Genomic DNA, 11,301 nt, shown 5'->3' with positions numbered 1-11,301 from the left:
CAAACCCCTAGTGCTGTGTAACAGAGGGAGCTCCCGTTACTTGTCCCAGGTTCTGCCAATCTAGCAGTTTGAAAGCATGTACAAATGCAAGTAGAAAAAATAGGAACCACCTTTGGTGGGAAGGTAACAGCGTTTCATACGCTTTTGGCGTTTAGTCATGCTGGTCACATAAACATGCCCAGAATATGGCAAATAAGCAAGATGTGCTTGATCAATCCACACAAAAGGGCTTCCTTGACTGAAGTGTAGCAATTTAAAATACACCTTGCTCAAAAGCAGCAGAAACAATTGCCTCGGAGGAGCTAGTTCCATTCCTGCTCAGAAGTTGAAATGAATGATCAGACAATGTTATATAGAGTAGGAGTTAAAAGAAACAGGTAGAGTTCTTCTATCAACTATCACCCTTCCAAGGAAGCATATGTAGATCATGACTTCTAAAAGCAAATTATGGATCTTCTGCTCTTCTATCAACTATCACCCTTCCAAGGAATAGCAATAGCAATAGCAGTTAGACTTATATACCGCTTCATAGGGCTTTCAGTCCTCTCTAAGTGGTTTACAGAGTCAGCATATTGCCCCCAACAACAATCCGGGTCCTCATTTCACCCACCTCGGAAGGATGGAAGGCTGAGTCAACCTTGAGCCAGTGAGATTTGAACAGCCGAACTGTAGAACTGCAGTCAGCTGAAGTAGCCTGCAGTGCTGCATTTAACCACTGTGCCACCATATGCTCAGGAAGCATATGTAGATCATGACTTCTAAAAGCAAATTATGGATCTTCTGATTTCTATCAACTATCACCCTTCCAAGGAAGCATATATAGATCATGACTTCTAAAAGCAAATTATGGGTCTTCTTCTCTTCTATCAACTATCACCCTTCCAAGGAATAGCAATAGCAATAGCAGTTAGACTTATATACCGCTTCATAGGGCTTTCAGTCCTCTCTAAGTGGTTTACAGAGTCAGCATATTGCCCCCAACAACAATCCGGGTCCTCATTTCACCCACCTCGGAAGGATGGAAGGCTGAGTCAACCTTGAGCCAGTGAGATTTGAACAGCCGAACTGTAGAACTGCAGTCAGCTGAAGTAGCCTGCAGTGCTGCATTTAACCACTGTGCCACCATATGCTCAGGAAGCATATGTAGATCATGACTTCTAAAAGCAAATTATGGATCTTCTGATTTCTATCAACTATCACCCTTCCAAGGAAGCATATATAGATCATGACTTCTAAAAGCAAATTATGGGTCTTCTTCTCTTCTATCAACTATCACCCTTCCAAGGAAGCATATGTAGATCATGACTTCTAAAAGCAAATTATGGATCTTTCGAAGAGGCATGAAGTTGTATGGAGTGTATGTGTGTGGGGAGGGTTGCATTTCAATTTTCCTAAGATCTGTTAGAAGGCAAACTCTGCCAACGATAATCTTAAGAAATCCATCAGCTTTCAAAAAAGAAAAGCTTATTAAAGATCTGCAAAGGATATATGCTGGAAATAGAAAGAGACGGGTTACAAAGGAATACAGATATTCTGCAGAACTGTAGAATAGATGAAGGAAAACAGATGTTCAGAATGAGCTGAGTTGAGTGTAGGATGCCGAGAATAAAAAAGGACTTCCTTAGTTATACGGGTAGTCCTTGACTTACAACCATTCATTTAGTGACCATTCAAAGTTACAACAGCATTGGAAAAGTGACCATTTTTCATACTTATGACCCCATGATCATGTGATCAAAATTCAGATGCATGACCATGGGTTCATATTTTATGACAGTTGCAGTGTCCTGGGGTCATGGGATCACTTTTTGTGACCTTCCAACAAGCAAAGCTAATGGAGAAACCAGATTCAATTAACAACTGTGTCACCAATTTAACAACTGCAATGATTGACTTAACATCTGTGGCAAGAAAGATCTTGAAAATGGGGCAAACTCGCTTAGCAACTATCTTGCTTAGCAACAGAAAGTTTGGGCTCAATTGTGGTCATAACTTGAGGACTACCTGTATTCCAAATAAAAGAGATATTTGGCAGATCAGCTGCTACAGGAAAAAAGCAAAATGTTGAGAGGCAACTGTCAGGCCTGCAGTTGGTTCCTTTTGGGATTAGTGGGGAATTGGGAGGGGGAATAGTAAGGAGTAGAATGTGATGTTGTCAAAATAAAATTCCTTTCATCCTTTGTCTCTGCACCTCTGCACCTGACCGGAATTGGATGGGTGGAACTGCCAACATGGCAGTGGGAGATTGGATCATGTGATGGACTTGTGGGTGTGGGGCAAGATCATGAACTCTCAATTGCCTTGGGGAAACCAGGAAGCCAGATTTGGGTTTGCCCATAAGTGCCAACATGACTCTCTTAATAAATTGGAACTTAGAGCAATACTTTGCCTTGGACTATTGATTTAATTTTGGATGTTATTTGGAATGCTGACAGCAACATCGGTAGAGCTACTGAAGTAGTAAATGTTGTTTCCTCCAACAAAAACCAGGCATTTTACTTAAGGGACTAGTAGGATGATTGATTGAACCTGGAGATTTATAGAAATGCAATCAGGGATCATGATATTTACTTACAGTAGAAGGAATTTATGTCTCCAGGCGCAGATTAATTGCATCCTAAGGGACTAAGGAATTAGAAGGTAATAATGTATAGTTGAACTCCTACATGTTATTTTTGAGAAATCTTTTGAGAACAGATGAAATGCCAGATGACTGGAATGAGCAAATATTATCTCTAAGTTGCTTTCTCTCTCAATAATTTGCTAAAATAATGAAGATACCCAGTTCAAATGAGACTTGTGTGCGAAACTTGAAAAAGTAAACTATGGTACATTTTAGCTGTGAGCTGTTGAAGAAATTGAATTTAACCTGGTTCACACTAAAACTAAAAAGCAGGAAAAACATGCTTTATAAACCATAATACTATTATGTACATATGATTTACAGCTTATTATGCTGGCCAAATTATTGTTTCTTAATACTTCCCCCCACACCTCAGCATAGGCACTACACTTTTTTGTGATGATGTTCATTTTAATTTCTACAGAAAAATTAAAATGAAGAAATGTGGAGCAAGTTTTGAAAAGCAAGAAAGGTTAAGAAGCAATAATACAAGCGCCGAAAAACAGAACTCCAGTCACAAACCAGAGTGTGTTCAAAGTTCTTGAATAACAGGAATCATTTCACAAGAGACTTTACAAGAGATGTAACCACATATGACTTGTATGATAAAGTGCATATACATTTCACCAATTGTAGGCTGAAGCGTTTAGAACTTGTGGCAAAAAATATAAATTCTTCCCTTCATGTGCCATTGCAAAAGTTAATAGTCACCTGGACTGTTGCTCTGATTGGATTGGATAATGTCAAGTCCTGGGAGAATCAGGAATTTTGGGCAGTTCAACCAAGTATGAAGATTTATTTGTAAGCTTAAGTTCTCTACAGGAATCTGACCAACTGTTGGTCAAGGGAAATGAGTGGGAGATAATAGAGGCATTCAAGGTGGGCTGGACTTAGTTCTCTTGCGGGAGCGCAGGGACTTGTGGTCAGCCTGGTCATCTCCTACAGATAATGTGTCACAATAAAAAAAAAGTCTTCATATGATCCTGGAGGACAAAAGCAGATGCTTTTTCTTAAATCCCCCAATCTTCACAGAACTGCATTGGGAGGACTGCAGGACCTGTAAAATAGGGTGAGGAGCTGCAGAGATAAGGAAATAAATACACAAAACATACCAGATTGCTTGCTCATCCAATGGGATGCTTTTACTAATTTATTTTTTGTCTCCATCAACAGAAAGAATCCTTCAATTTGTGATTAGGCAATTCTAAATTTGGTGCATTATTCTACATAATAGATGGACCAGCTCCAAGACAGAATGTCTATTCAAATGCAATTGGACAGAAAACAATTGGTTTTATACTGAGGGACTTAGAGAAACTACTTGTATTAAGAATAAAAGACATTGTAAACTGTCTTTTATATTCCAAAATAAGACTTTGAAAACCAGCTTAAATTTCAACTCTCATTATTTTATTACTGTTTTGGCTACATTCTCTACAATTTCAGCAGCATTTTGAAGAGACAGTTAATGTATCCTATGTACAACAAAAACAAAATGGCTTGCAACATCAGAAACAAGAGCCACATTTTAACTGTACAATATTAAATGAAAAACCTGTGGTAATACAGCCTCCCTTTCTGCGACATGGACAAAGTTACATACAAGTATTCAGCATTATGAATATGACAAGAGGAATCTTGTATGGAAGAGAGATACTGCATTTGGAGAAAGGAAAAAAAAAACCTTACCATACAAGGCAGTTAGAAAATGTTTCACATTTCAAAATATCTGTACAAGCCACAAGAGACATCTCTTTAGAGGAACATCTTCCCACCTTGTAGACAGTACTTCCAGAAACCGAGAATAACCATAAACAACTTCTACATCTAGTATCCACGTGCTCCAGTTCAGGAAACTGACTTGAACTGAACTGTATAGTTCCAACACAGATTGGTTTGACATGCCTTGATTGTTAATGAATTATCTACTTTCAGTCTCTCTAGGACTTTCAGCTGACTTGCACCTTAAGGAGGTTGTTTTGATTTTTTTGTTTTGTTTTTGTTTTTTGCAAAAGCAAAAGCAACATCATTTAGCAGCAATTAAAAGCGCCTTCAATGAGACTTAAAAAAAATACAATATCCAATTAGAAAAAGCCATACTTTTTAAACATTTGTACAGAAATAAGTTGCTGAATTTTTTTTTTAAAACTGAAAATATGACATCTGTACAATACATTTACAATAAAATTAGAAGGGAATTTGTCATTATCCTGCATAGAAACATTAAACATGACCAATTTGCTTTTGGTTACATACACGGCCTTGTAAATCCACCACAAAAAGCCTGGATAGCAGATAATCAGTTGACAACTCTGCTAAGTATCAAAATGCCACTTAAATAGTTGAGCTAGTTTCAAACTAGATTTTGCTCCCTCGCTGGAACTGTTATTTTTATCCCTTTGAAAATACAGTCATTCAATCAACGAACACATTTTTAAAAACTTCGCACCAGCCCTACCCCCGCCCCACCCTGATATTAAATCCCTTCTATCCACTGAAATTAAGAAACAAAGCTGTGTCACTCAACTTGACTTTGGTTTTTGAAATGTTGACTTCTTGGGAAGAAAGATTCTTTTATTTAGCTTTTTTCTTTATCTTGTCCAGGCACTGAGTTGTTGTTCTGTGCTCCATTTTCTTCTTTATTGAAATAATGAAAACTACCCCTCTTTATAAGAACTCTCCAGTATCAACCAAAAGGTTTGTTTTTTTAAAGTAAAAAGATTATTTACAGTATTCCCTCCCTAGAAGTCCAAACACACATTTTCTTCAGTCTTAATAACACAGTACATCTGGTTGGAAGGCAGCGGGCAATGCTGTCCTTCCAAGTTTTCAAAGTGAACATCTAAAATAAAGGTACCCTTCTCAGATCATGATCCAGTCTCCTCAGAGAAACGACTTTTCTTTGAAGGGCCACAGTATAAAGACACCATCGTTAAATTTGTCCTGCTGTGTAAACAACGCTAACAGGATGCTTTCAAATGAAAGTCCACTGCAGCTGAATCTCATGAGGGTATCAAGCGAACCATCTTGGTGAAGAAGCTTCAGTAAGGAATAATGCTTGATATTGGTGGTGTGGGAGAGGCTGCCAGTCCAGTCATATGCAAGTTTCCTGAAGAGTTTGATCTTCTCATGTGTGGAAGTAGGTAAGCATCGTTAGCTAGCTGATGGACGTCAAACCTATCCTCCTTACGGTATGCCAAGCAACGCCTGATAAAGGCCTAGAAGGGGGAGAAACAGACAGCATGGTGTGGAATTAAATGCAGTTTGCTGATGGAATGTCAACTAACAGAATATATCCCTCCTTTTTCTTCCCCCTCCGAAATGTGTCCTAGAGGCTGGGCGACCTCAATTTGAAGAATATATAGGTGAAAATCCCACTATTCTAGTGGAAACCCATTCATGTAAATGTTGAAGGAGCATAACATCAAATTTGAAATCTCCGATTCAAATTTCAGTTTACATTGAATTTAGCAGATATTTTCAACAAGCCACGCTTGACTAAATTTGTTCAGCACCGCCTAACAAATTCAAAACTTCTGTTTCATTTATAGTCAACTATAATGTTAAGTAATCAGATACACAAATTATAAATAACATTTTCCCACTGAAGTATTATTAAGAACATACAAGCCAGCCGTAAATGAATTGCTCAACAATGTTGTATTAGGAATTTTTAATAGCCACATTACAATAGTGGGAGTAACACTGTTCTAAAATCTACTAAATTCTAATTTAAGAGTAAATCATTGTAAAGAGATGGGAAATCAAAATCAGCTACTGATGTACATAATATTGTACTGCCAATTAATTTTTTTAAACTTTTAATTCTGTGTCATTTCTCCCTGTTTTTCCTTTTAAATATTTTAACCTTGTTATTGGAGATATGTAGATAATGCTCAACAAGGCAGAAATTACTTACTTCTCCCCATCATCATTTACATAATAATCTTCAATGAAAATATAGAAAGCAAATTAGTATAGCAATAAAGATTGTAGGAAAAATGTGTATATTAATGTGCATCTAAATTAGAAATTTAACTAGATTTCTAATTTATAGAAATCTCTTTGATTCAGGAGGGGCTTCCATCAATTTACCAGGGAGAAAAGTGAATTTGCTAATTCACTGTCCTCGCTGGAACCTCAACTCCTTCCTTCCTGTGATGACTGAAGAGATTACCCAATCCCTGGAAACAAATATGGAAATGCAAAAGAAAAGATGAATGGATGAAAATAACATTTAATTAGATGTTGGGGCTACTTGATGCCAGGACAACTCTGTTCTTCCTGTTCTGTTAATAATCATTCTTATTTTCTGGGTGAGGATCTATGGCAGATTAGACATCCCTGTAAGCAAGGACAGCACTATGGCAACCAGACAGCAAGTTCTGATCAACAAAATTCCCTGGAGAAGGAGATATTGGGAGATTACCCAGTTACAGTCTGGATAACAGTTCCTCATAAATAGATCACAGAAATTGACTTTCCTGTAGTCACTCATGAATTTAGTGGCTTAGGAGCTAAGAAATCAACATTGGTTCAAAACTACTGTGTAGTCTTTATGGACATACAACTAGCAAAAGTCTCACTTTCTTAAACCGTTCTGGGTACAATTCATTTGATCTCCTGTAGTGATTAAGAACTGAATTTTCTTGGGTCAAAAATCCTATTTCTTCTAAAACTGAAAGGTTTGATTCATTAAGAGGTTCTGTAATCATGCTCCATTTTATACGTACTATTATTATCTCCAGAATTCCTCTCCTGCAAAAATCTATCCAATAAGTACAACTATTCAGCGATTTGCACACTTGTAATATACATAGAACACTTTGCTTGTTGAGATGGGATAATGTAAGTATGTGGTAAACTTAACTCCAGATATCAGCCTGTCATTTTAGATTATTCTATGAATAAGTTTTCACTTGCCTCCACACAAGGACTAATGGTTAAACAAGCCGAAACAAACTTTCTATTTAGTCAGAAATTATGGTTAAACCAACCAGAATGTCATGGCTTTTTTCCCCAACCAACACCATTAAAACAAACCATTTCATTAGGTTAGTTTGGAAGAAATATATAAAACTTGTCCAGAACTATTTATATAAGCACCCCAATTAGATAAATCAAAGATTTAGGTTGGATAATCCTTATTTTTGTTTCAGGAGATTTGTAATTTCTTTTAAATCAGTGATGTTTGAAATAGTCTATGATTAAAATTTAAATTAAAATTTTAAATTAAATTAAGGTTTATAATGCACTGCTTGAAGCTGGCTTGTCGGGAAAGGAGTAGTGTTCATTTTAAACTACATGTTTGATTTAGCATTACATGATGCCTAGTTCACAATAGCAAATATAATTTTAAAACAGATGAAAGTGATACTATACTTTAGGATTTAGGACAATATAACTGTACTTTAGGATTTTCTTCTAAAATTGACAAATTGGCTTATCTGGTTAAGACTTCTGCAATTATTGATGTTCAAAGTATATTTAATGTCACTCATCTTTAGTTACATTTATTTTCTATTCAACAGGATCAATGTTTCTGGATTCCAGAGAATAATTTTCAATATCCGATAATTTTCTCCAGCATCTGATAATAGATTTACATAAATTGGGGAATTCTTAGTCATCCAGGTCATTATTGTCCCAAAGGTGATTTTCAAGAGGCAACTGGACTTTTTGTTTTTTCTTTGAAGATGTTTCACTTCTTATCCAAGAAGTTTTGCTTGCAGGCAGCTAGTCATTTGCATTCTTTTAGAGAGTAGTTGAGGCCACCTGGAGGTTCATCTATGTCATCAGTCACCTGAGTAGTGCAAATGGGTGTGGAATTTTGCACTACTCAGGTGACCTTAATGACACAGAAAAACCTCCAGGTGGTCTCAACACCTCTCTAAAATAAGGGTATCGAAGTGGCAGCCCGTGGACAGGATGCATCATGCGCAGGCCGTGCCTACCCCAGCTACGCGGGGAAAAAAGTCATGATATATCATGTGACGGCAATGTTTGACACCTGTGCTCTAAAAGAATGGAAATCACTAGTTGTCTACAAGGAGTATAAATCCTTCCATGCCCCACCAACCAGTCAGATCTGAAGAAGCTTCTTGGATGAGAAGTGAAATGTCTTCAAAGAAAAAACAGAAAGTCCAGTTGCCTCGTGAAAAAAAGCACCTTTGGGACATAAATTAGGGAAACACAGAAACTGTTTGAAAAAAAAATGCATTTGATTTTAAATGTATGAATTCCCATGTGAAATTAAAATTGGCTTGTAGTTAGCTTTAAATGTTTTGTCTGACTGAACCTCTTGTGCCAGGATGTGTTACACATTCTACCAGAATTGATGGTTGAAACTCTTTACCTTGGCTTCATTGCTCACAACAGGCTTTACTGGGAATTGTACTTCAGTGGCTTTTAATATTGTGTTTTCTTGAAGTATATCTTGTTGTGATTGGTTATGGCCAAATGGCTGGAAAGAGGTAAAAAAATTCAGTTTATTATACCAAACATCCACATATTTATTTTTTAAAATCTTTTTAGAACAACGAGAAATGAAATCAGGTATAAGTTCATGGAGAGCCTGACTGTGGTTAAAGCATTAGGCTAGAAACTGAGACACTGTGAGTTCTAGTTCCACCTTAGGCATAAAGCCAGATGGGTGGCCTTTGGCCAGTCAACTCTCTCAGCTCTAGGAAGGAGGCAGTAAATTACTTGAAAATTCTTTTGCCAGGGATTTGACCAGGCAGTCTCTGAGATTTGGACACAATTGAACTGAAGAAAAAAAAAAGTGTACTTGCCTGTACATATTTGATTAATGGAAGTATGCTAGTCAAACTTTTCTGTACGGAAAATTGCTGTTACTGCACATGCTTACCTTTCGGCCATATAGACACTGGAAAAAGATTACTCCAACTGACCACACATCCACCTTATTAGAAATTTTGGGTGGTTCTTTTCCAACAACAAAGCACTCTGGAGGCAAATACCTGAACGAAAACAAGAAAAGAAAAGAAAATCATTCAGGTTAAACAGGCATATGCTGTCCACCAGAATACTGATTTTCTTTTTTAAAAAATCTAGTCAAAATGGTTAAGCACAAACATAAAAACAGCATGTATGTTGTTAAGGCAATTCATAACAACACAAAGTTATTTATTTATTATATTTATATTAAGACTTTATTAAAAGCTTTTCGGACCTAATATTGTTGATCTAAACCCTTTATTTCAATTATTATGAGTAGAAATAATATTATTTTAGTCAGAATATAGAAAAACAAAAAAATATAGTCATAAGTATATAAAAATGCAAAATCATTGCCTTATAAGCTTGTCATACTAGTAAGAAACAAACTCTTAAAATTAAAACATTCAAAATTTGCATCTTAGGATCAGTTATATCTTTCTTCTCTGATTTGTGAATGACACTATACATAAAATTGTGCTACTTTTATGCATATCTCAATATCCAAGCTATAAAGTAAAATGAAGCAAGCAATTAGAGTTACCCAAATAAGTTATGAAATGTGGCAATTAGAATGGGGAATTAATACTACTATTTGTTGCAAAGCTAACAGTACAGAGCATTGGAGCACATGGTTTACTAACTCTACGGCTCCAGATCCACAAGGGTACACTCTCTTAATTGAATTGAAATTTCCTGTTTTCTACACAGCATTGCAGAGGGTCAGGCATTTCATCTTACTAATGAGCGTGCTCTTCTATGTGTAGGAGTTGTTAAAAGACATAAACATACTAAGTTGCTTTATGTCAGCAATTTATTTCTTCGAAAACAAATCAGAAGCAAAGAGGCCTATTTGGTGCTCTGAATCACTGACTCGACCAGGAGTAATCCCGTTTAAAAGCCGTGTGAATGAGCTTAATGGTGGCACCATGAAGGAAAGCCAATGTTTAAGGAACCACGTTCGTATGGCTAGGCTTAATTTTAACAAACATAAGCAAACAGTCCAAATCCTTAGCTCTATTTTTAATAGTCTGGACTTAAGACGGTATCCGGGTTCTTGAAAATAGTTCTTACAATTTAGATTGGACCAACAGGGGGGTTAGAATATAAATCACACTGGGCTCCACAGAGAACTATGTTAGGTTGCAGGAATGTACTGTATGAGCCACCTCTAGGTGAAAGGAAATTCAGTACTAGAGCACTGATGAACTGTACATTTTGAGTCACATATTTGGTATGTTTCAGACTCTAGAATGAAGAAAAACATTTCCCAGATGTTTGAACTTTTGGACCTGCACAATATCTTGTTCATTTACAGACCAGTGATGCTGATGACATTTAAAGGTAAAGGTTCCCCCGCACATGTGTGCCAGTTGTTTCTGGTTCTAGAGTGTGGTGCTCATCTCCGTTTCAAAGCCGAAGAGTCAGAGCTGTCCGAAGATGTCTCCATGATCATGTGGTCGGCATGACTAAATGCCGAAGGTGCACAGAGCGCTGTTACCTTCCCACCAAAGCGTCCCCTATTTTTCTACTTGCATTTTTATGTGTTTTTGAACTGCTAGGTTGGCAGAAGCTGGGATAAGTAATGGGAGCTCACTCTGTTACGTGGCACTAGGGATTTGAACTGCTGAACTGCCAACCTTCTAATCGATAAGCTCAGTGTCTTAGCCACTCAGCCATAGCATCACTGACATTTAGGTCTCTACAAAAAGGAGTATACT

The 11,301-nt window shown here is 37.0% G+C and overlaps 1 protein-coding gene across 1 annotated transcript in view; it reads right to left on the bottom strand.

Annotated features, from left to right (window-relative positions):
* Window positions 1–4,011: 4,011 nt before the first annotated feature.
* Window positions 4,012–11,301, bottom strand: part of TLK1 (tousled like kinase 1) — a 79,640-nt gene continuing 72,350 nt past the window's right edge. Inside the window, exons 19-21 of the mRNA XM_014073601.2 lie at window positions 9,492–9,603; window positions 8,979–9,086; window positions 4,012–5,841 (exon numbers count right to left, since the gene is read on the bottom strand). Of these exons, the coding sequence (XP_013929076.2) occupies window positions 5,665–5,841; window positions 8,979–9,086; window positions 9,492–9,603 (397 nt within the window). The 3' untranslated portion in view covers window positions 4,012–5,664. The remainder of the gene's footprint in view (window positions 5,842–8,978; window positions 9,087–9,491; window positions 9,604–11,301) is intronic.

This window comes from Thamnophis sirtalis, unplaced genomic scaffold (assembly GCF_051295495.1).
Source record: "Thamnophis sirtalis isolate CommonGarterSnake01/CBP01778 unplaced genomic scaffold, rThaSir2_p1.2 scaffold_1, whole genome shotgun sequence".
Lineage (NCBI taxonomy): Eukaryota > Metazoa > Chordata > Lepidosauria > Squamata > Natricidae > Thamnophis > Thamnophis sirtalis.
This window is presented reverse-complemented; position numbering and strand designations above follow the sequence as displayed.